The 25,533-nt window shown below is 38.5% G+C and overlaps 1 protein-coding gene across 1 annotated transcript in view; it reads right to left on the bottom strand.

The window, feature by feature from the left end:
• Nucleotides 1-25,533, bottom strand: part of GNS (glucosamine (N-acetyl)-6-sulfatase) — a 42,690-nt gene that overhangs the window by 16,666 nt on the left and 491 nt on the right. Inside the window, exons 2-9 of the mRNA XM_081129466.1 lie at nucleotides 19,780-19,839; nucleotides 16,730-16,936; nucleotides 14,550-14,615; nucleotides 13,756-13,854; nucleotides 12,080-12,247; nucleotides 10,539-10,621; nucleotides 9,145-9,263; nucleotides 7,303-7,406 (exon numbers count right to left, since the gene is read on the bottom strand). Of these exons, the coding sequence (XP_080985592.1) occupies nucleotides 7,303-7,406; nucleotides 9,145-9,263; nucleotides 10,539-10,621; nucleotides 12,080-12,247; nucleotides 13,756-13,854; nucleotides 14,550-14,615; nucleotides 16,730-16,936; nucleotides 19,780-19,839 (906 nt within the window). The remainder of the gene's footprint in view (nucleotides 1-7,302; nucleotides 7,407-9,144; nucleotides 9,264-10,538; nucleotides 10,622-12,079; nucleotides 12,248-13,755; nucleotides 13,855-14,549; nucleotides 14,616-16,729; nucleotides 16,937-19,779; nucleotides 19,840-25,533) is intronic.

Raw genomic sequence — 25,533 nt, 5'->3', positions numbered from 1 at the left:
AACAAAAAGAGGCAAAGTCAAGATGGAGAAGCAGGTAAATACCGAACTCACTTCCTCCAACTAATACATCCAAATTACAACTAAATTATAGAACAACCATCACTGAGAACCAACTAAAGATTAGCTGAATAGAAGTCCTATAATTAAGGATACAGAGAAGAAGCCATGTGGGGACAGGTAGGAGTGGTGGAGACACAGACCAAGCAGGTCCATACCAATGGTGTGGTGGTTAACAAATGGGAGGAATATCTTGGCTGCAAAGGTTTCCCCAGAGCAGTGAGGGGCCCAAGTCCCATGCTGGGCCCTCAGCCTAAGGCACCTGTGCCAGAAGAGGAGTCCTATAATATCTGGCTTTGAAAAGCAAAGGGGATTATGTCTGAGACAAAGGGCTGTGAGAGACCAAGATGCTGATCTTCAAGGGCTCACACAAAAACTCCCTTGTTCCAAGCTCCAGTAGAGAGGCAGCAGCTCAAGAAGCACCTGGTTATATGAAGAGGAATGAAATCAACAAACGTTAGGGATGGGCTAGAGGGGCAGGGGTTGGGGCAGTTCTCTCCGGGAACAGAAGCATTGGTGGTGCCACTGTTGCTTTGTTGAGCTCTCCTCCCACCTAGTTGGCACTAATGTTCTCCATTAACTTGGCAACACCGTTCGCCCTGCTCCAACATCTCCCTGACACCTTGCCCCACACAACCAGCTCTGCTTGCCCAGCAAAAACCTCTTCCAGCAGCTCCATTCCCTCCACACAAGAAGCAGCTGATCTTGGTGTGCACGGAGGACTCTCCCAAAGCCCCCACATGCCCCACAGAAGTGGTAGCCAGCTTCATCTCGCATTGTAGCTCCCACTAAGTGGCCCTAAGCCTGCCAAAAGTCTTGGCTTGCAACATAGCTCCAAATAAGTGGCCCTAAACCTGGCACAAATGGTGGCTGGCCTCAGCCCACACCAGTGCCCATCCCAAGAGGTTCCAGACCCAAAGCACCCAGTGGCTGACTTCAGACAGCTCTGGAGCCCCACCCAAGTGGCTCTGCAACTGACACACCAGACAGGCAGCCTTGGCACTCCATGGCATTAGCCTCTGCACAACAGCTTGCCCACTGTTGCAGATCGTACTCAGAGCCAGTCAGCCTGAAGGTCAACCCTACCCACTGACGTGCCAGCAGCAACTGAGGCCAAACTATATCAGGAGGGCAAACATGACCCACACAGGTGTCACCTCTGGAGCACCTGGCTCAGGTGAACAGGAGGACTGTGATACTGGGCCCCAAATGACATCTACATAAGGTCACTCTTTCAAGACCAGGAGACATAGCCAATCTACCTAATACATAGATCCAAACACAGAAAGTCAGCAAAAATGAGACGACAAAAAAATATATTCCAAATTAGAGGACAAAACTCCGGGAAAAGAACCAACATAACAGAGACAAGCAATCTGGCAAATAAAGAGTTCAAAACAATGGTTATGCTCAGAAAACTCAGAAGACTAAAAAAACTCAGTGAGAACTTGAACAGAGAGACAGAGAATATAAAAAAGAACCAATTAGAACTAAGAATACAATAACTGAAATGAAGAATACACTAGAGATTAAATGAAACAGAAGATCGAATCAGCAATCTGAAAGAAAAGGTAGTGGAAGACATCCAAACAAAACAGCAGAGAAAAAATTTTAAAAATTAGGGACCTCTGGGACAACCTCAACCATACCAACTTTAGCATCATAAGGGTTTCAGGAGGAGGAGAGAGAAAGAAAGAGATAGAACACCTATCTGAAGAAATGACTGAAAACTTCCCTAACCTGGTGAAGGAAACAGACTTCCAAATCCAGGACACATAGAGAGTCCCAAACAAGATAAAACCAGAGGCCCATACAAACACACATCATAATTAAATGCCAAAAGTTAAAGGCAATGAATCTTAAAGTAGCAAGAGAAAAGCAACTAGTTATGTACAAGATAACTCCCACAAGACTATCAGCTGATTTTTCAACAACAAACTCTGCAGGCCAAAAGGAACAGCACGATATATTCAAAGTCATGAAAGGGACAATCTACAACCAAGAATACTATACCCAGGAAGGTTCTTATTCAGAATTGAAGGAGAATTTCTCAGACAAGCAAAAGCTAAAGGAGTTCATCACCACTAAACTGTCATTACAAGAAATGTTGAAGGAATTTCTTGAAGCCAAAAAGAAAACAACAAACTAAAAATAAGAAAATACGGGGGGGGGGGGAATCTCATTAATATAGGCAAACACGTAATAAAAGTAGTGGATCAACCAATTATAAAGCAAGTATGAAGATTAAAAGACAAAAGTAGTAAGATCATGTATAAATACAATGACAAATTAATGGAGGAACCTGGAGAGTATTACGCTAAGTGAAATAAGCCAGTCAGAGAAAGACAAGTATCACATGATCTCATTTATACGTGGAATCTAATAAACTGACAAACAAAATAGAGCCAGAGACATGGAAACATGCAACAGACGGAGGATTCTTAGAGGGAAGAGGGACAGGGAGCAGGAAGTGATACTAAAGAACTTATATGCAGATATGCATCACCTGCAGACACCTACAATAGTGTGGTGAAGGCCTGGGGAGGGGGCAGGAGTGGGGGGGAAGGGGTCAGCAGGGGGGCGAAAGGATGTTTGTAAAACTTTCAACAGTAAAGATAAATTTAGAAAGACAAATTAAGGGATATACTCACATACACAAAAACAAACTCGGAGAAGGTGAGTAAAATATGTTGTGCTTTTAGAATACATTCAAATTTGAACAACCATCAACTTAAAACAGACTGCTATAAACATAGCTTGATATATACGAACCTCATTGTAACCACCAAAAACCATTAAGAGATAAACAAAAACTGAAGAGAAAGAAATTCAAACAAATCCCTACAGAAAGTCATCAATGTATAAGTGAAGACAGCAAGAAAAGAACAGAGAAGAACCACAGAAACAACCAGACAATGATCAATAAAATAGCAACAACTATGTATAATTACTTTAAGTACAATAAACTAAATGTTCCAATCAAAAGACACAGGGTTGCTCAACGGATTAAAAAAAAAAAACAAGACCCATAGATAATACTGCTTACAAGAGACTCACTTCAAATAGAAAAATACACACAGACTAAAAGTAAAGAGGTGGAAAAAATATTTCAGGCGAGTAAAAACAAAAAAAAGCTGGGGTACAATACTTTTATCAGACAAAATTGACTTTAAAACAAAGTCTGTAACAAGAGACAAAGAAGGGCATTACATAATGACAAAGTGATCAATCCAGCAAGAAAATATAACTCTAGTAAACATCTACACAACCAATGTAGGGGAGCACCTAAATACATAAAGCAAGTACTAACAGATTAAGGGAGAGCTCAACAGTAATACAATAATAGTAGGGGACTTGAACACTCCATGCACATCAATGGATAGATCATTCAGACAGAAAATTAACAAGGGAAGAGTGGCCTTAAAAGACACATTAGATCATATGGATTTAATAAACAGAATATACATTTTCTCAAGTGCACATGGAACATTTCCCAGGATGGACCACATGTTGGAGCACAAAAGAAGTCTCAATAAATTTAAAAAGACTGAAATCATATCAAGCATCTTCTCTGATCATAACAGCATGAAACTACAAACCAAGTATAAGAAAAAAACTGAAAAAAACAAACACATGAAAGGTAAACAACGTGCTACTAAATACTAAGTGTGTTAATAAAGAAATCAAGGAGGGAATTAAAAGATACCCTGAGAAAAATGAAAATGGAAAGAACAATGACCCAAAAATCTATGGGACATAGCAAAAGCAGTTCTGAGAGAGAAATTCATAGCAATACAGGCCTACCTCAAGAAACAAGAAACATTTCACAAAAACAATCTAACTTTATACCTAAAGGAGCAAGAAAAAGAAGAACAAAGCCTGTAGTTAGAAGGCAGGAGATAATATGGATTGGGGTGGAAATAAATGAAATAGAAACTAAAAAAATAACAGAAAAGATCAATGAAAATCAGAGCAGGTTCTTTGAAAAGATAAACATCATTGATAAATCTTTATTCAGACTCATTAAGAAAAAAAGAGAGAGAGCCAAAATAAATAACATCCAAAATGAGAATGAGAAATGACACAACTGACAGAAGTACAAAGGATTATAAGAAAATACTACAAACAATTATATGCCAACAAACTGGACAACTTAAAAGAAATGGATCAATTCCTGGAAACATACAATCTTTCAAGTCATAATCAGGAAGAAATAGAAAATTTGAACGGACCAATTATTAGTAATGAAATCAAATTAGAGGGAAAGAGATAGAAACATCAATGATGAGAGAGTCATTGATTGGCTGCCTCCTGCATGCCCACGACTGAGGATCGAACCACAATCTGGGCAAGTGCCCTGACCAAGAATTGAACACCCATCGCTTGGATCCTAGGTCGACAGTCAACCACTGAGCCACGCCTGGCTGGGCTGAAATCAAATTTGTAATAAAAAAATCTCCCAACAAACAAAAGTCCTGGATCAGACAGCTTCAGAGGTAAATTTTACCAAGCATTCAAAGAAGAATCAATACCTATCCTTTTCAAACTATTCCAAAATATTAAGAGTTCCGCTCCCAAATTCATTCAAGGCCAGCAGCATCCTTATACCAAAAACAGACAAAGACACTACAAAAAAAGAAAATTATAGACCATTATCCCTGGTGAACATAGACATAAAAATCCTCAACAAAATATTAGCAAATCAAATTCAGCAATACTTTAAAAATATCATACAACATGATCAAGGACGCAAGGTTGGGTCAATACCCACAAATCAATTAACATGACATATCACACACACAAAATGAAGGATAAAAATCATATAATCATATCAATAGATGCAGAAAAAGTATTCAACAAAATACAACACTCATTTATGATAAAAACTCTTAGCATAGTGGAGATAAAGTGAATATACCTGAACATAATAAAGGCTACATATGACAAAGCCACAGCTAACATCACACTCAACGGTGAAAAGATTAAAGCTTTTTCTCCAAGATCAGGAACAAGACAAGGATATGTAGCAATCAGATATGAAAACAAAATAAAAGACATCCAAATTGGAAAGAAAAAAGTAAAGTTATCACTATTTGCTGATATTATGTATATAGAGAGAAAACCCTAAAGATTCTACCGGAAACTATTAGAATTAATAAATGAATTCAGTAACACTGCAGTATACAAAATACTCAGAAATCTGTTGAGATTTTATATGCTAATATTGAACTATCAGAAAGAAAACAATCCCATTTAAGTTCATCAAAAAGAATGAAAAATTTAACCAAGGAGGTAAAAGACCTGTACTCTGAAAACTATAATACACTAATAAATGGAAGGACAGACTGTGCTCGTGGACTGAAAGAATATTGTTAAAATGTCCATATTACCCAAAGCAATCTACAGATTCAATGCAATCCCTATCATAATACCAATGGCATTTTTCACAAAACTAGAATAACCCTAAAAATTTTTTGGAACCACAAAACACCCCAAATAGCCAAAGCAATATTAAGAAGAACAAAGTTGGAGTTATCACACTACCTGACTTCAAATTATATTACAAGGCCATAGTAATCAAAACAATATGGTAGTGGCATAAAAACAGACATGTAGATCAATGGAACAGAATAGAGACCCCAGGAATAAACGCATGCTTATATGCCCAAATAGTGTAAACAAGGAGGTAGAACAGTCTCTTCAATAAATGCAGGGAAAAACAATAGATACATGCAAAAAATGAAATTAGACCATTTTCTTACACTGTATACAAAAAGAAACCCAAAATGGATTCAAGTCTTATGTGTAAGATCTGAAATCATAAAACTCCTAGAAGAGAACATGGGCAATAAACTCTTTGACACTGGTTTTAGTAATATCTTTTTGGATGTCTCCTAGGGTAAAAACAAAAAGCAAAATAAAGGCAAATGAGACTACATCAAACTAAAAAGCTTTTGCACAGCAAAGGAAACCATCAATGAAACAAAAAGGCAACCTACTGAGTGGAAAAATATATTTGCAAATGATATATCTGATAAAAGGCTAATATGCAAAATATAAAAAGAACTCATACAACTCAACATAAAAAACACACAAAACAATCCAATTTAAAAGTGGGCAGAGGACCTGAACAGATATTTCTCCAAAGAGGAAATACAGACAGCAAACAGATACATGTAAAGATGCTCAACATAACTAATCATCAGGGAAATGCAAATCAAAACGAGATATTACCGCACACCTGTTAGAATGGCTATTATCAGTAAATCAAACAAGTGTTGGCAAGGAACCTTCCTGCACTGTTGGTGAGATTGCAAACTGGTGCAGACACTGTGGAAAACACTATGGAGAGTCCTCAAAGAATGAAAAATAGAGCTACCTTATGACCCAGCAATTCTACTTCTGGGTATTTATCCCAAGAAATTGAAAACACTAATTTGAAAAGATATATGCACCCCTATGTTTACTGCAGTGTTGTTTACAATAACCAAGATACGGAAGCAACCTAGGTATCTATTTATAGAAGAATAAAGATGTGGTGCATATATATAACATGGATGGACCTAGAAGGTATTATGCTAAGTGAAATAAGTCAGACAGAGAAAGACAAATACCATATGATTTCACTTATATGTAAAATCTGAAAAACAAAATAAAGTAACACATCAGAAATAAACTCACAGATACAGAGAACAAACTGATGGTTGCCAGATGGGAAGGTGGTAAGGGGAAGGTTGGAAAATGTGAAGGGGATTATGAAATACAAATCACCAGTTATAAAATTAGTCACAGGTACGTAAAGTACAGAATAAGAAATATAGTCAATAATACTGTTATAACTATGTATGGTGTCATATGGGTACTAGACTTATCTCATGGTGATTACTTCATAAGGTATATAAATGTCTAATCACTATGTTGTACGCTGAAACTAATATATATTGTATGTTAACTATAATTTTAAAAAATTTAAATAAGACAAAAACTATTCATGCTATTTTGTGTGTGTGTGTGCATACACATACACACACACACACTCATACATATATATTTGGGGGAGGATACAGTTAATATGGGGTGGTCAGGAGTTTAAAAAAAAGTCACTGTTTCTAAGGCTTATAAATACACATACAAGATCTTAAGCCAATCAATCAGCCTCCATCCTTATTGGAGGAGAAACCTAATCAGTCTTCTTTTCTCAGGCAAGTGCTACCTATAAACAGCATCATCTTGTCAGACACCTACCTTGCTTGTCTGATTCGGTTTGATCCCAGGCCCTCGAACCAACAGTGGAACTTTGATATCAAATTCATACAGCTGCCTCTTGTCTATTGGCAAAGAAAACTGTCCTGAAATCAAAATACATAGGGTAAAGATGGAGCCAAGGGGGAAGTGTCATGCATATTCTTTCATTTAATCAACAGCAAAAACAACTTTGTTCCACTAATTATGGTATTTAAATAGGAGGTTTGAATTTGCCTGGGTCTCATTACTACAAGGCAGGAAACAATGAGTTCATCTTCCTTAAATAAAAGCCTAGGGGGACGACTCCCTGGTCTAAGATAGGACAAATTCAGCAAAGAGTGACTGGGAAGTACTGAAATGCAAATGCATAATTTATGTATGATACTCAACCTGATCATAATTGAATGAGGTTATTCTGAAAGCTGGTAAATAAAGGGACAGAAACATTTATCTGGCCTTTCCTGAATAAACTGTATTTCAAGATAACCAAACAATTGATAAGGAAAAGTTCTTCTCTGAGAAATTCCAGCTAATAAATGCAAAAGGAAGGACAGAGTTATGAAGTCAACATTTTGCAAGAACTGAGGGAAAAATGGACTTAAGCATCAGTGGAAGGTTTAGTCACAAAAGGTTCACAGGACAGGCTCAGGATGACACTACATGGGCCATCAATCAATACCCGCATCCCTAAAGTGGGGCAGCCAGACACCCTGGGCGTCATGAAGTGATGCAACAGGAAGTACACAGCAGCAGCACCAAGAAATCATTCTTGGTGAAAATGTGAATTTCTATTGACTCTAGATCTGACTACCAATCTATAGGAAATGTTGAGTATAAATAAACGAGTTAGGATAACATGAGACAGCCATTAGCCAAAGCCAGAATGTGAGATATTCTAAAGAACAAAAGACTTGTTTTTCCAGTCAATCAGTGGCAATGACAGCTTTAGGACACATAAAAACTAAAGGTAGCGTGTAGACTTTGTCTAGATCCTGATACATAATAAACCAGTCAGAGGCACAATTGAGTGTTGATATGTGCAATCGCAATTTCAGGAGTTTCTTCAAAGCCTTCTAGCTAAGAGAGAGAAACACGGGGAAGGTAGGAAGAATTTCAAAGACTGGCCACATGCAACTGAAAACTGAGGCTGGATAACGAAGGTTATTTTATCAGTCTCTACTTCAAGTGCTTAAAAATATTCTCAATAATACATTAAATTCCCAATCAATCTGCTCTATGCGAGCAAGCCTCAGGTTAATTCCATTCTAGTTTATGAAATTTATAGGTGGGAAAAGAAGAAAACACTGGTTTTTAACTCCAGAAGGTCTAAGTAGAAAGGATAAAGGTAAAAGACGGGGGGCTGATTCATACTGTTATTTTAAAAAGATAAAGCAAAACCAAACAAAACCCACACATACACACAAACAAAAATTTAAAAAATGAATTTCACAATTTCTTAAGAAAGAGGTTTTTCCTCAAGACAACCTTCTCTTGATCTTCTTGTGTAAAACATCTTACCCCTATCCTCTAAGGTCTGCTTGCCCTTGAAATCTAGCTCAATTTCTTACCTCCTTCACAAATCCTGCCTCCAACCCATCAAGCTCACTCTGCTCCTGATTCCTAGAATGCCACGTAATTTAGCCTATGACTAGCAAATAAGGAAACTGGTCTCTCCGTGTGGGAATGAGTTGGCCCTCAACCCAGAGGGGTCCTGAGAGCAGGATCCTCCCTCTGGCCTCTAATTTGTTATAAAAGGACCAGAGCTCCCTGCCAGTGCTCCCAGTTGGATGAAAAAGGAAAGGCACCTCACAGATCTCAGAAATACCTAGCCATGTCCCTTACCTGTGTGATAACCATTGTCAGAGGTATAAAAGATATAAGTGTTGTCCAGCTCCCCAATGAGCTCCAATCTCTTGACCAGTTTCTCCACAAGGTCATCAACTGAGAGTAGAGTTTGCCACCTGGATGTGAACAGAGGGTGGTGTTGGACCTCAGAGATAATGGCTCAGGGACACCTGCAAAACCTCAAAACCATTCTCCCAAAAATGGAAGAAATTTCTAAATTTCCTTTCCTCAGATGCCTCATTGCAAAAAAAACAGATTAGAAAATTTTAGAATAGTTAGCGCAATCTAAATTGAACTGTTTCCAAAGAAATGAATGAGGCTTTCATACCAGTTAGCTTTATTATTTATTATCACTGGTAATGAGAGTAGAGACAATTGGAAAAGCAAGTTGTCAACTCAGCACTGATTAATACAGATTAATACGGATAGACCTGTGCCACAACAGTGTATGTGATCTAAACTAGGGACCAGCAAACTGCAGCCATGGGCCAAAGCTTGCCCACTGTCTGTTTTTTTTGTTTTGTTTTTAAATTGTGGTAAAAACACATAACATAAAATTTACCATGTTAACAATGTTAAGTGTATAGGTCACTAATACTAAGTATATTCACATAGTGAAACAGATTTCCAGAACTTTTTCAGCTTACAAATCTGAAATGACCATTAAACCACTCACTGCCTGTTTTTATATACCCATAAAGTTTTATTAGAACACAACCATGCTCATTCAGTCACGTATTGTCTTCAGCTGCTTTTGCACTCCAACAGCAGAACTGAGCAGCTGCGACAGAGACTATATGGCCTGTAAGCCTATAATTACTACTTGGCCCTTTACAGAAAACGTTTGCCAATCCCTGGTCTAAACTATATACAACTTAAATAATGGACTTTTAAAAAAATTGACTTAAAAGAAGTTATTGAAAATTCCAAACAGCAAGGGTAAATATTTTGCTTTAATCTAAGCCATTAGGTCTTATGCAAATATTGGGTGACAGATCTCTAACAAACTGATCTTTTTGTTAGATATAGGTAACTTGTAAAAAAAATCAAATGGCTTCAGTTCCAAAGTTTTAAGAAGTCAAAAAAAGGACTGTTTAGCCAATTACTGTAAATCCAAATAAATACGCAGCTTTCTTAAAAAATAAATAAATAAATAAATAGACTGTTTAATTAGTTTGGGAGTTCAAAGGCCACCTTGCACACCAAAATGTAAAGGAATCTTTGCTTTGGAGGCAACAGATCCCCCCTCTCCCCAACCCCTGGGATCAAAGAGTCTCTCTCATCAACCTGTTACCCTCTGATTTTGTCTCAAAGATAACCATGTGGCACAGTCCCCTGTTCATAGACTGATTTGGAGGGTCCCCCCAGATTGTGAAAGTAGCACCTCTTACCTTTTCCTAAATGCATTATCTAAAAACTGTATCGAAGAATTAGTCATTGGAGTCTTGGCTTGCCTGATTAACCAGTGCTTGTTCTGAAATTTAAAAGAAAAAACTGTTAACATCAAGTCATCCAGTCAAATAAACTGCTATAGTAGATCATGAAAGGGATCATTTTATACTTCAGTTAAGAAGAACTAACTGGAACCTGTTTAAGCAACTTTCCCTCCTCTCCATTTCCTTCCCTTGTGTTCCTAAAAAACCTTTCTGTGGATTATCATTCATTCTTTAGATTCTTCCTACCACCTCCCTAATGGCAGAAGGCCTGGGATCCTTTGTCAGTAGCATTAATAAATATTACCTTTTTCTTCCTCTTAGTTTTGCCTAATAAATCAATGTTTTATCGATCATCCTAAACTGCTGGGAAAATCTCATAATAGCAATTTCCTAAAACTTCAAGTCCAAATCTGGAGTGTTGTTCTGACTTAAATAAAAAAGTCAGTTTAAAAAACATTCCCATACAACGTTAATTATCTCCCTCCTCTCTATTTTTGAACCCCTAAGCTGCTATCTCCCAAACTATGATCCTCAAAGTATTTAGTTAATATGTTTGAGAAATGCTATATAGCATGTCTTCCTGCTGGAAATTCACGTTAGAACATGAATAACTCCGAGGAATCCTGCAGCTGAGTGACTTATTTAACCTAAAGTTTCTGCACTTACTTGGTCATGGAAACTCCTATCAATTTTATTTGGAACGCAGTTTGAGAATGGCCCTCTAGTGTAAAACTCAGCTCACTCAGCAGCACATGCTTACAATATTCCAGGCAATACACTAGGTTTTTCCACATACTTCAGTCCATACAGCAGTTGCATGAAAAATGGAAGTTAGCATCTTGCTCATTGTTGGGTCACTAAGCTTGAAGGTGGTAGTGCTGAGTCTAACTCCAAGATTCATTCTTTCCACCACCTCACAAGCAACGAAGATGTCTGGGAAATAGGCATGAGGCAGTAGAGGCATTCTGCATTTGAACCAGTGAACTGCCAATCCCGTGCCAAGGGAAGGATAAGTAACTGACATATGAAGCAAATATTTAGGTTGTAGACGTTAATTATATTCCCTGCTCTGGCTCATTTCTCCATTTTATTTCCCTACCCAATCATATTGAATTGCGCCACCCCTTGTCTTCCTATGCTTCAGGCCTGGTGAGGGCCACCAGAGGCTGCTGCAGGCCCAGCTAGGCCCCAAGGGACATGTGTCAGTCACTGCCAGGAAGAGAGCCAGCACAGAGGTTATCAAGAGAGCCTGTAGCCAAGGAAGATGGCATCTCTTTAATATTCCCTGTGGACTCTAGCTGCTCCCTGGATGTGTGGCAGGAACCTTATCTGTATTTCTGAAGCAAGTTTATACTATCTATCTTACTAGAGACAAGTTTAATTACCTTTAAAAGACCTGGAAAGAAAACCAACTACATGGTTCAAGGCTCTCTAACAAGTTTATTATACAGTTAACTATATTGAGTGTGCCTTAATTCAAGGATTAGGGAAGCTACCGTTCCATGGATGTTGAAGTTCTTGTTCCTTGGTGCGAAGACGTTCTGGAAGGTCTTCTGGTACTGAGGTGCGGCTGTCCAAGGCGAGTGAGGTGCTGGAGTGGAGATCATCATGAAGAACGGTTCAAAGTTGGACTTGTAGTCCAGGAAGTCCAAGGAGACATTAGCCTGACATATACAAAGATTTGTCATCTCCTACCCTACTCAACAGCTGCAGACTTGATAGATACATGTTCTCTGGTGAACAGAAGGGACAGGGTAATATTAGCTTTTAACAAACCTCAGCGCACAATGTATGTCACAGTCAAATGGCAAGTGTGCTGTTGGAACAAATATTTGGCCTTCTGGCAATACTTATAATAAAAAAGTGAAAAACACACTATCCTAAGAGGCAATTAAGACCTTGATTTTACATGATCAAAAAAGTGTTATGCCTCCAATTGGAAAGAAACAGTAATTTGACCCTTTTAGTATTAACTTACATTAATGCATCTTACAGTATATACATTTGATGCCTTAAAGAATATAAAAATAGAGTCAATCTAACTCACAACAGTGGGAAAGGTAGATTAAATTACCTTAATCTTACAAAAATATGTAGAGTAGATATTGTAAGTGATGCCAGCTAAACTAGCTAAGATAAATGAGTAATATTAAACCCAAATAAATCACACCAGGGCTTTAATGTATGACTTACATTTTTCATTTGCTTATTTGGAGACATTTTATGAAAATGAAAGCATCCCACATCCATGTCATGTTTTTACCTGTTCTAGTTGATTTATATCTTCACTTATTCCCAACATTAAACTCAAAAACCACTGACTGCATCAATTTCCCATCAGCAACCTGCCTACCAATTTACCCTAGCCTCTAAGAAACCTGCAGTTTCTCCAACATGCCAGGCACACTCTCACTTAAGTGCACAGACAGTTTTCATTCCTTTTGTGGCATTCTTTCCCATGATCTTTACAGCTCACTCTCACCTACTTCAGGATTTTGCTTAAATGTTATCTAAGTAACCCCCATCACCTGCTCCGTCTTTCTAACTGAGCATCATCTAACACGACAATAAATGAACGTGTGTGCACATATACACACGTGTAAATAAAATCTGCCACTAAAAAGTTACCTTCCACAGAACCAAGGACTATGCCTCATTTACTGCTGAACAGCCACTATAAGTAGTGATGAAATAGCTGGTGAGTGAATGCTCTAAAAAGATTGTCATTAGAAACACCTTAGACAGGAAAGGGAAGTCCCAAATTCAACCAATTTCAGTATTTTTTATATACAACTGCACAATGCTTGACGAACTCCCATATCCCTATCAATCACCCCACCCTCATGATGAAGCTGTCATCTTGTAGCTTGTGAGTAAAACTGGGGTCAAGAGTAGAAACCCTGACAAAGTAAAACCTCTTCAAGTTAAAAAAAACGGGGGGAGGGAGGACTTGTTGCTGGAATTTCAAGCACATTAGATCTGAGCCTGGCTTATATACAAAGAAAAATACCCTCAGGAGTTTTTAATTGGTTGGAAATATTCTTTGGCAGTTAGATCGAGTCATTATTCATTAGCATTATCCAACATGAACAAATACAACTAAAGGTTTTCTAGGCAAAGTCTTCAATCAAATATGAGCCAAATCTGCCAGGACAGAGCTTCAGTGACTCACCAAAACATCTGTCAGGTAGTCCACACTGTAGTTCTCACCATGCTTCCGTGCCTTGCCATTGATAGAGAGGGTGTAATTATAGTACTTAGAATTCTTTTCCTATTAAAGAAAGGAAAATTTATTATGACCTCAGCACACACAATGAGAGTTGGAAACCATGCTAGGCTAATCTATACCGTTTAAATAGTAATAAGACATTTAAAAAAAAGGTAATTACTCAAATCATTGAATTGGATTTTTTGTCTAGTTTTAATTAACTACTAGCATAGTTTCAATAATATGTCCTATTATTTATTTATTTTTGTTAATACTCAAGGATATTTTTCCATTGATTTTTTTAGAGAGAGTGGAAGGGAGAGAGGGAATGAGTGGGGGAGAGGGGAGAGGGAAATATATGTTAGATACATAGACTGGCTGCCTCCCACACACGCCCCAACTGTGGCCGGGGATCAAACCTGCAACCCAGGTACATGCCCTTGACCGGAAATCGAACTCACAACCCCAGTGCACAGCTCCAGTGGCTAACCACTTAGCCACACTGGCCAGGGCTGTCTTACTTTTTAAAAAAATGAAAAAAAAACAAAACAGGAATGGATCAGGTAGAACAACAAAACATATTGCTAAATCCCCAAAAAGGAATTACCTGCAAATCAAAGACTTTCCTTCAGGGAGATAAAACAGCTAATCATAAAAGCAAACCAAGTTATGTCAATATCAAAGCTAAATCATAAAACAAGCATATTTTGCATCCGTAGGGCTAAGTGTAACTGTAACTGACTTCAATAACCACTCACCAAGGCATACCAGTAACTCCATCCCAGAGGAACGTGTTCTAATCCACCAGCATCTGGGGCTCCATACTGAAAAGCAGAGAAGCAGGGCATTAGAAGTCCTTAGGCATGACGAGACCACAAAGAAACAGAAAATGTGTAGAATCTTTTTAGATCAGTTCCTGAAACATGGTAGGTGCTCACTTTTCCCAAACATACAAACCAACAAAAAGTAAAGTACACTATGATCCTAGAAACTTCTGAAGCAGGAGTTGGCAAACTACGTGCCAGATCTAGCCTGCAAACTATTCTGTATGGCCAGCAAGCTAAGAATTTTCTTCCAACCATTAAAAAATATAAAGACCAATCAAAAGAATATTTTGTGACATGTGACAGTTAAATGAAATTGAAATTTCAGTGGTGACAAAGTTTTACTGGAACACAGCCACACTCATCAGTTTACATAATGTCTATGGCAGCTTTCATGCTACAATGGCAGAGTTGGATACTCAGAACAGAGACATATGGCTCTCAAAGCCTAAACTATTTATTTCTGGCCCTTTACAGAAGAAGACCACATGGCTTAGGACACAGGGCTCATTTGCTGAGCTACAGATGGCATACACTGAATAATCCAACTGACCTTGTGACTAACAACAGTGAAAATAATCTGACTGTGAGCTACTAGCCTATAATTTCAGTTGTCCTGCTGATGAGATGAGGAAGGACCACAGAATCATCCCATTCTATCTCAACAAGGTTTAATACTGCCCATTTAAGGCAGAATTTAACACCTGAGAACTAAATCTTTGTATTTTAAAGAATTTCTCCTAATTTTGTATGTACATTAGATGATCTTTAATATGCAAGGTAGCATAAGTTCTCTTTATGACCTATAGCCTTAACACAATAAGCTGGATCTGTACTTATTTCTCATGATTCTTTTCAAATTGAGTCTTCCTTCAAACCTACAAAGTTGCAAATTCTAATTACTGTGGAAAAGGAGAGAAGTAAAAGAAATTTCAGAACAGATATTAACACCTCTAGCAACCACAGATAAAATATGTAAGAAAATGTACATCTTCTCTTTGTCCTGTGCTCCAGTCTTACAGTAAGAGATAACCCCAAACATCCTCAAATGCACTATTTCCATTAAGCTTGAACTCTGACTAAAAGCTAAGGCCAATGTGGTGGATGTGAGGCCATAAAATCTGGCCTTGGCAGGTCACAATGTGATCTCTCTCCATCTAGGCCCAAGAGGCCAGCTCACCAACCACTCAGTCACCTGCTTTAAGGGCCTGACTGTCCCAGGCTCTGGGTGCTTTCTCTTTATCACTGATATGTCTACATTTTGTTCCCACTTTTCAGGTTAAAAAATGGGTTGAACATAAGTTGTAATTCAGGGAAGATACTAAGAGGAAACTCTTCTTCATTCTGATTCTAATAAGGGAGAAATGGAAACAAAGATACCATGACAGCCACATGACAAGCAAAAAGGGGAAGACACATCATGCAGTAGCAGTCCCAGGATATCCTAGGATAATTTATTATTATTATTATTTTTTAATCCTCACCCTAGGAAATGCTTTTAAAAAAAAAATTAAAAAAAAATCCTCACCTGAAGACATGCTTAGAGAAAGGGACAGAGAAAAACATCAAGATGAAAGAGAAACATTGATCTCTTTCCTTCTGTGCACAACCCAGGTACGTGCCTTGACTAGGAATCAAACGGGCAACCTTTTGGTGCACAGGACAATGCTCAACCAACTGAGCCACTGTGGCCAGGCTGGGATATGCTTTTATTGATTTTATTTTATTTTTTTTAGAGAGAGAGGAAGAGAGAGAGAAAGAAACATTGATTGGCTGCCTCCCATATGCACACTGACCAGGAATTAAACCTGTAACCTTTTTGGTGTACAGGATGATACTCCAACCAACTGAGCCACCTGACCGGGGCAGTCCTAGAATAGTTTTCAATAAATGCTCCTGAGACTATTTAAAATAAGAATAACTACAGCACCCTAATGACGTAAATATGTTCATATAAGTTCTTATTATGGGCAGACTAGGAGAAAACATTTGACAAAAATCCTTTAACATGACTTGAATGGATACTTATTAAAAAACAATTAACATGGAACTCTTTTAATTCACATTTAAAAAGCTGTTATTTTTAAAAGGGGGAATTAGACCATTCAACATACCTCGTTTAAGTATTTCCCTGCAAAAAAGGTTTGATAACCACACATTGATCTGAGAATTGCTGGGAAAGTATTTGGTTCTTGGATCTTCTGCCAAGACTTACTACTGCAGTTTCCCTCTAAAGTGTTGTTAACAACGTGATGATTATGTGGGTACTTCCCTGTCAGGATACTGGCACGGCTCGGGCAGCAAAGAGCACTTGGCACATACTACAAAGGAAACAGAAGCATAAAGGACGTTACACAAGAAAGATGGATTTCTCATCATTTCTAAAAAGAATAAAGAAAGCTGCTCAATACTCTAACTTCAAATTTCTAGTTTCCCATGGAATAGAGAGATGTTCTTTACACATGACGCACTTCCGAGCTGCTTTAAGTAACACAGTAGAGACAGTAAAGCTGATAAAACAAACCAAGAGAATAGATTTCTTTTTCAGCTGGTTTCTTTCTGCAGGATAGCCTTATTCTAACCTCACCTCAAATAAATATTTACATGTGAGGAGCACAGCGTGGTGGGAGCTAGGTCTTAACCAATGATAAAGAATACCACTTGAATTTAATGTAGCTGAGAAGTAGGGGCTCATTTTCAGGCTGATCTGCAGCTTTATGTATTTCCTGTATCACTTTATACAAGACAAATTTTTTTCCTACTTTAATTACGTTTCTATTAGCTACTGTCATCAATAGACTTACCCCATTCAACCCAATAATATCTGTGTAACTCAACACATATCACCAAGCCATTTTACAGAAGGGTAATACTAGCTTATACTTGCACCAGCAGAGAAGGAAGGCTCAGTCAAGCACACCTTTGCTAAAATTACATTTTATCCCTTTTAAATACTTAGTATTTATTTGGCCTTTCATGTTGGATTTGACATTTTTAAATACTGGTGAGAATGAACATTCTCCACATGCATGGGAACAATTGTGTTTATGTGCATGGCCTGTTCATGTGCTTTGCACATTTTTTCCTCCTGCGTTGTTGGCCTCTTGTTACATAAAATTTGAATTAAGGAAGGATTCAGTCATATTACAAATACTTCCCATTTTTACTTTTGTCTTTTAATTTTGTTAGATGTTTTACTTTTGTAATTTTCACACTGGCAACTCTTTTAATTCTTTTCCTTTTTTGTTTTGGGAGAATACCACACTGTTTATTGTATCTTCATATTTCATTTTAGTATCCAGTAGAGCAATTTCTTCCTTTAAAAAAATTACCCTAATTGTTCTAACCTACTTGTTATTCCAGATAACTTTGGAATCACTTAATTCAGCATAAAAAAAATCTTATTGGGATTCTGATTAGAATAAATATTTTATTATCTTGTGACTTCCAACAGAAAGTAATGTGTATGTCTTCCTATTATTTTTATTATATCAACTCACAAAGTTCTGTAACTTCATTTACATAGGTCTTAAATAACTATTCCTGGCCACCACCAGCTATTCCTAGAGTCTGAATTTTCCTGCTATGTGAATGGGATCTTTTCTCCTCTCATATTTCTCTAATTGGTTATATGGATGAAAAATTCAAACAAGTAGAAATAATAATTTTGTCTTTTTCCAATAGTTTTACCTCTTAATTCCATAAGACTTATGCCAACGACTAGACAGTTCAGAACGTTAAGTGCCAAGTATTATGCCTTTGTCTCATCCGTAACAGCAGTGACCCGAGTTTTTCACCTTAACTACAGGTAGGCTATTTGTCTGATGTAATCATTGTAAGGAGGTATTCTTCTGACAGTTTAATAAATTACCAGGGAAGGATGCTAAAATTTCAGAGGCTTTTCAAGCATCTATTGAGATGAACATATAATTTTCCTTCCTTCAACTACCAATTCCACATTGGATAATATAATAACCATCATTATGTAGAACAGTCAGCCCTCTGCATCTGTGGGTTCCACATCCAGATTCAACCAATGGCGGGTTGAAAATGTTGGGGGGGGGGGCACAGAGAAGTTACGTTGTTGCTAAAGTGAAGAGTGTAGCTAGGTCTGTGATGTGGTTATATCCATACTGAACATGTACACTTTTTTTTCCTTGTCGTTATTCCCTAAACAATATAGTATAACAGCTATTTACATACCATTTTCATTGTATTACGTATTATAAATAATCCAGAGATAATTTCAAGTATACAGGAGTATGTGCATAGGTTACATGCAAATACTATGCCATTTCACTTAAGGAACTTGAGTATCCACAGATTTGGTATCTCTGGGGATGGGGCTGGTCCTGGACTCAACCCCTCAGATACCAAGGGATGACTGCACTTAGTGTAAGTCAGGCACTGGTACAAGTACTTGCTTTGCATGTATCAATTCACTTAACCTCACAAAAACCCTGAGATAGGTTTTAGTATCCCCATTTACAAATGTGGAAAACAAGGGCCAGAAAGCTTAGTAACTTGCCCAAGGTCACAGAGCTAGAAAAGAGGCAGAGGACATTAGAAACTAGGTAGTCTGGCTCCAGAGTCAGTGCTCTAAAGCACAACACTAGGCTGCTGTTCAATGAATTTCCTCATTTAGTTAGGCTACCACTTACTTGTGTATGTGCATGGTTCTTAAATTTGTTAGTATTTGAGTCTTTGCATCTATGTTTATATACATATATTTATGTTTTATACACACACACAGTTGTTGTTGGTTTTGTTGCTATTGTTTTTGTCAGGTTTGGCTACCAGGGTTAACTGGGCTTTGTAAAGTGGCCTGCAAGCTTTTACCATGGAACAGTTTACAGAGCATAAATGTTATTTGATGCTTATAATCCATTTTCAAACCTTGAACAGTCAGGTTTGAAATAAAATTCTCTAGTTCTGAGTTGCAGATCAGAACTGGCTTATAAACTGCCTGCAGTTAATTTTCAATTGGTAAGAAGTAGTATTTCAATTAACACAATTTATATCACATTAAATAAAGTCCTTTCTTTAGATCAGGCATGTAACTAGGAAAACACACAAACACACACACTACCCAAAAGAGAGTGTTTCTTCTTAGAACATTAACACAGTTACAGTCTAAGAAAATTAAATTAGCTTCCAAACTTACAGCGCTGGAGAAAGTCATCCCCATCTCTCCAATGAGCGCCTTGGTTTTCTTTAGTGGTGTCTGTAAAGCAAATAATTATCTGTTAAACTATTTCTTCCAATAAACAACACACAGACTAAAACTCGTGGGTTTTGCTTCTTATCTCAACCTCTTATTCCAACCAATCAGCTCCATCTGACACTATAAAACAGCCAAGAGCCCTAGCTGGTTCTGCTCAGTGGTTAGAGCATTGCCCGTGGTCGTGGGTTTGATTCCAGCCAAGGGCACATACCTCCAGCCAAGGGCACGTACCTCAGCTGCAGGCTCAGGCCCGGTCAGGGCCAGTGCTAGAAGCAACCAATCGATGTGTCTCTCTCACTTCGATGTTTCTCTCTCTCCCCCTCTTCCACTCTCTCTGAAAAGCAATGGAAAAAATACCCTCATGTGAGGATTTAAAAAAAAAAAAGAAAGAAAGAAACAGCCAAGAGAGTGATTCTGGAGATGAAGCGAACAGGTTTGGTTAGTCGGTTCTTTCCTATGCAAAAGTTCAGGGATTCATAATGCTTGCAGGAAGAGAAGGTTCACAGCTGATGGTATTATTCTAGCAATGCTGATTTCAATGTAAGGAAACTTTGTGGTCTTATCTCATTTGTCACCATCCCCCTTATGAGATAGGGCAGAACTATCTCCATTAATTAATCTTTAGAAGCAGGATGTGGGAAATCATATAAAAGGGAAGTCTTCTACCATTTTAAAAAAATCCTCATTCAAGGATATGTTGTTGTTTTTAATCCTAACCTGAGGATATTTTTTCCATTGCTTTTAGAGAAAGGGGAGGGGAGGGAGGAAGAAGAGAGGAAGAGAGGCTGGGGGAAAACATCAATGTGAGAGAGACGCATCAGCTGGTTGCCTCCCCTGTGAGCCCTGACCAGGGCAGGGGATTGAACCTGAAATCCAGGTTTGTGCCCTTCACCAGGAATCAACTCTGAGACCCTCTGGTGCTCAAGCAGACACTCTGACCACACTGGCCAGGGCGATGTTGATTTTTTTTTTTTTTGAAGGAGAGAGGAACAGCGATTGGCTGTCTTCTGTACATACCCCGACTGGAGATCAAACCTGCAACCTAGGTATGTGCCCTGACCAGGAAATGAACCCGCAACCTTTCGATGTACAGGACGATACCAACTGAGCCACCCCGCCAGGGCGAGCCTTCCACCTTTTAAAGTGGTTATAACACTTAAGTTCTGAATGCCAGCACGGCTCTGAGGTGCAGAGACTAACTAAAATATCAGATGTTCAGTGGTGGAGCTCAGATGCACACTTCTTGACTATGAACTCACGGCCCTCTGCACTAGATGAATCACCACCTCAGGTATGTACTTGAACCAGGTGGGAAACAGGCATACAAGCAAAAGATTGGTCAGAAATTAGTTTGTTTATATCCTTGCTTTTTATCTTTTGCTCAAAATCTAAGACTCTGACAAGTATAGAGAATAATTAATATCAAATCCTAGAGTGGGGATAAAAGTATGATGATAGTTAAATACAAATAAAAAGGAACATAAATCTGAATAATCTTTATTCATAGCAAGAGAGAACCACTGAAGAGGATCATTTTAGGCGTATTATGAGAATCAGTTCATGATGAATGCAGCTTTACATGTATTTTGTTGTATAATAGTTCCGTAAGGATAATCCACGTATATAATTGTGTTAACAAGAGCCTCATTTTCAATACTGTATAAATTACTTTTCCCCATTGTTTTACATAGATAGTAGAAACCCTAAGGAACCCATAAGCGCAAAAGGATGAGAATTCTAGCTTATTCAAGAAGAGCTTTGATAATTTCATGAGTAGATAAATAATAGGTCCCCAGGAAATGCTAGAGATATATAAGGTCTTTGGTAACCTTCAGAAGCAATGTCACCAGCCATAATCTCCCATAAAACATCACTGGGTGTTACCCTCAAGTACAGAACACTGGGCAGAATAAAACATTAGTTGGATGAAGAATCTGAGTTACAATGAGGATAAAGGGAAGGGAAATAAGAATGCAAAGTGTAAGTGAGGAAAAGGACCATGTGAGTTAATTATATTGGACTTAATCACCAAATTGATAAATATGCAAAGTTACTGACGACTATCTGATTTATAGTAAGACTATACTGTGTGATTACGAAATATCTGTTAAACACTTAATTTGTGCCAGGCACTGGTCTTGGCAATGGTGGACAAAAGACAGAAGGTCCCTGCCTTGAAGATCTTGTACTCTTGGGGACTTAAACCACTAGCAGGTAAACAAACAATCATTTTGGGTGGTGATAAGTGCTATGAACAGAATAAACCTGGATGGTGTGCTTACAGCTGGTAGGAGAAAAGGTGGAAAATACTTTAGCTGGTAGGTCAGGAAAGGCCTCTTTCAGGAGGTAACCAATACTGAGAATCACGTGATGAGGAGTCAGCCACACAAAGGTCCTGGGTAAGACGCTTATAGGCTGAGTGGATAGTAAGTACAAAGGCTGCCAGAGAAGGAAAGAGGCACATGTGAGGGACAGGAGGAAGGCCAGTGTGGCAGACGCAGTGCAGTCAGTAAAGGGGGGAGTGGGATGAGACAGAGGATTGATGCAGGGCTGCGCAGGAATCCAGAGTTTAGTATAAAACATTTATATTAATAACCATAATCTTTAGACTACTCATAGTAGTACAAGTGGTAAGCATAAAATCTGTGCTTAATCAAATAAATCCCAAGCAAGAACACTGTACTGAAAATGTGTATGTGTGTCCGTGCTAATCTGAATGCTAACATGGACCCTACCCTTAAGATCTAAGCAAAGATGGTGGCTGGTGAGGTTAAGACCATACAACATTCTCTGTGAAGCAGCCAATCTTATACTTACATATGGGTAAATGTGTTACTTTATTCATCTAAAGCAAAGTCCTTTCCATAAAAGTCCTAAGGAGTCATTTACTTTCCTAGCTCCTGTGCATACCTGCTCTGAAATACAGTTTTGACAATTCTGATAATTCTACAGCTAACTTTTCCCTTTCCAATAGAAAACCACTTTGCTTTAAGCAAAGCAAAGACATGATGCATTCTTTCCCTACATTTTATTACACTCCTTCCCTCACTTCTTTGAAATTTTAACCAAATGTCACTTTTCTAGAGTGAATAATTTTAAAAAGAGCATCCTGTGCATCTGTGAAGAACAGTATGTCCATCACACCATAATCACATTCAAATAAAATCAAGAAATTGAGCCCTGGCTGGTGTGGCTCAGTTGGTTGTTGGACTGACGGGTGGTAGGTGTGATTCACAGTCAGGGCACATGCCCAAGTTGTGGGTTCAATCCACAGTTGGGGCAGGTACCAGACGGCAAATGACTGATGTTCTTCTTTCACATCAGTATTTCTCTCTCTCTTCCTTCCCCTCTCTCTAAAATCAATAAGCATGTCCTCAGGTGAGGATTAAAAAAATAATAAATCAAGAAATCAATAGAAACAGTTCCCTGGGCAAAAAAACACGAAAAATGGAATCCCACAGATGATACCAGCAACAAATATAGTGAAATGCTAAAGATAATGCTACCACATAAAAAGACTGTTTCAAAGAAGATAGATTCCACATTAAACCACAATCATACAAGTGTTCTAATCCTTTCAATTTAGTTAGTCTGGGGGATTGACTACTGTTTATTTTGCCAACTATGGTGGCAATTTATAATCATTTTTTGGTCACAGACCTCCCTCTCACCACAAAAATGAAGATAATATACACAAAATATTTATTACATGTAAATTACAGAGTTCCATGACCCCCACTGGTGCTCCTGAATGTTAGCTGAAAGATCTCTGAGCTATGGTATAAGTTAACTATGCAGCTGTGGGTATGTGGGATGACATCTATCAGTCAGTATTATCACAGCTGAACAGGAGAAAAAGCATAAGACACCAGGTTTTGTCCCTCATTAGCTATATGAATCTTGACCAAGTTACTTAACCCCCACTAAACTTACTTTCCTCTTATTTAAGATAAGGACAATACCTATAGCAGAGGACTCCTATGATGAACTGAAGCACAAATATAAAACACCTCACACTCTGGCTCCAAGTAGAATCTCAAATGCTGTTATTGTCTTAGCTCTTCCCCTTCAGGTCCTGTTAGACAACTTGTCATAAAATAGTCTGGAAAAGCCTACAAGAGAAGCAAGAATTCTCCAGTGTTGGAGCATTAAATTCGACTTGTTCCCTCCACTCAATTTTGGCTCTTCTCTCCAGTACAAACTAACACCTATAAAAAAGAATCTGCTGCAGTTTAAAGAAGCAAATATGATTAACATGCTAAGGGGAAGAGACCTCAAATATGTATACACAGACCACATCTGTGGTCTATGAACATGGAAGAAACTGAATTCTGAACACCACACCTTATACTTATGTGATGAATTTTGTTTTCAACAAAGATGTGAAGGCTTTCCTTTTAATTATGCTTTAGTCACTAAACTATTATTAATTTTTGATAGAAGTGGCTTGCCTTTTCTGGATAAAATACTTTTCAAGGACACAAAATACATTTTTCCTTTTTTTTGAAACAAGGACTTTTGTGAGGAGCTAGGTGTTGGAGTGGTGGAAAAAACAAAGTAAAATCCAGGAGGGCAATTAAGTCTAGACTCTTCAATGTCAACGTGGCTGAGTAGGAATTAAAAGGCAACGAGGGATGTGTGAAAGGAAGTATGGAGTTAAAATGCAAGCATCTTAAACATCAGCTAGTAAAGACTCTCATACTCTTAAACATGGGCCTGAATTAAGAAGTATATTAATTCACAACCCAGAAATACATACATATGGATACGCTTACCTTTACCAAATGTACCACACAGACATTTCCTATTCTACTCTATTCCACAGGGAAGTGACAATGCTGGTAGTTACTAAACTGATTTCACAACACTTATGGGCTGAAATCAGCAGGATGAAGGACACTGAACTAGGGTGTTACCACACAGTAAAAGTTAGGAACCGCTTGCCTGAGTGTTTTCATAATCTCGGCATTTTGCTGAAAGCAAAAAGAGAACTGAAAGGAAGAAAAGCAACAAAGCACTTGTTCTTAAAAAGAGGAATCGCATACCCAGGATCAGAGCACGAGTTAGGATTTTGACCCGACGGCCTCAACTCTATGTGCCTTGGACAAGCCACTCTCATCATGAGTAGGGGGGTTGGGTGGATACTCCTGTGGGTCATAAACTTCAAGACTAGCACACAGAAGCAAAATTAACTCTGGGAAAGAATGGGGTCTCATGACAACACCCACATGATATCACATGGAACACCGACAGTACCTAACGCATCAGCCAGGTGTTCAATTAGGCTAATTGGATTTTCTCGATGACTGTGAGGCAAAGCACACCCTGAATAAATAGTTCGACGACCTAACTACCGGATTAGTTCATTTCAGCACTTATTTTATAAACATCAGGCACAGGCACTGTAGCCAGGGACAAAGGCAGAGGCGGCCTTGGTCCTCACTCGGGGCTGTACTTGTCTTCTAATCCAAACGATAATCAAGGCTCGGGTACCCTCAGCCAACACCTGCTCCTCGTTGGCTCAGCCCGTCCCTAACTCGCGTCCACCTGGGTATCTCGAGCTCCGACCGAACTCAAACTCTGCAGTAGTAGGGTCCAGACCAGAAGCTCTGCGCAGCGCGCGTGTGTCAGCCCAGAAGTCACCGGAGCACCAAGAGGAAACAGAGTCCTGCGGCGCCCGACCTGCGGAAACGG

The sequence above is a fragment of the Miniopterus schreibersii genome (genome assembly GCF_964146895.1).
Source record: "Miniopterus schreibersii genome assembly, chromosome: 2".
Classification (NCBI taxonomy): Eukaryota; Metazoa; Chordata; class Mammalia; order Chiroptera; family Miniopteridae; genus Miniopterus; species Miniopterus schreibersii.
Note: the sequence above shows the minus strand (reverse complement) of the source record. Positions and strands in the feature narration are given on the sequence as shown.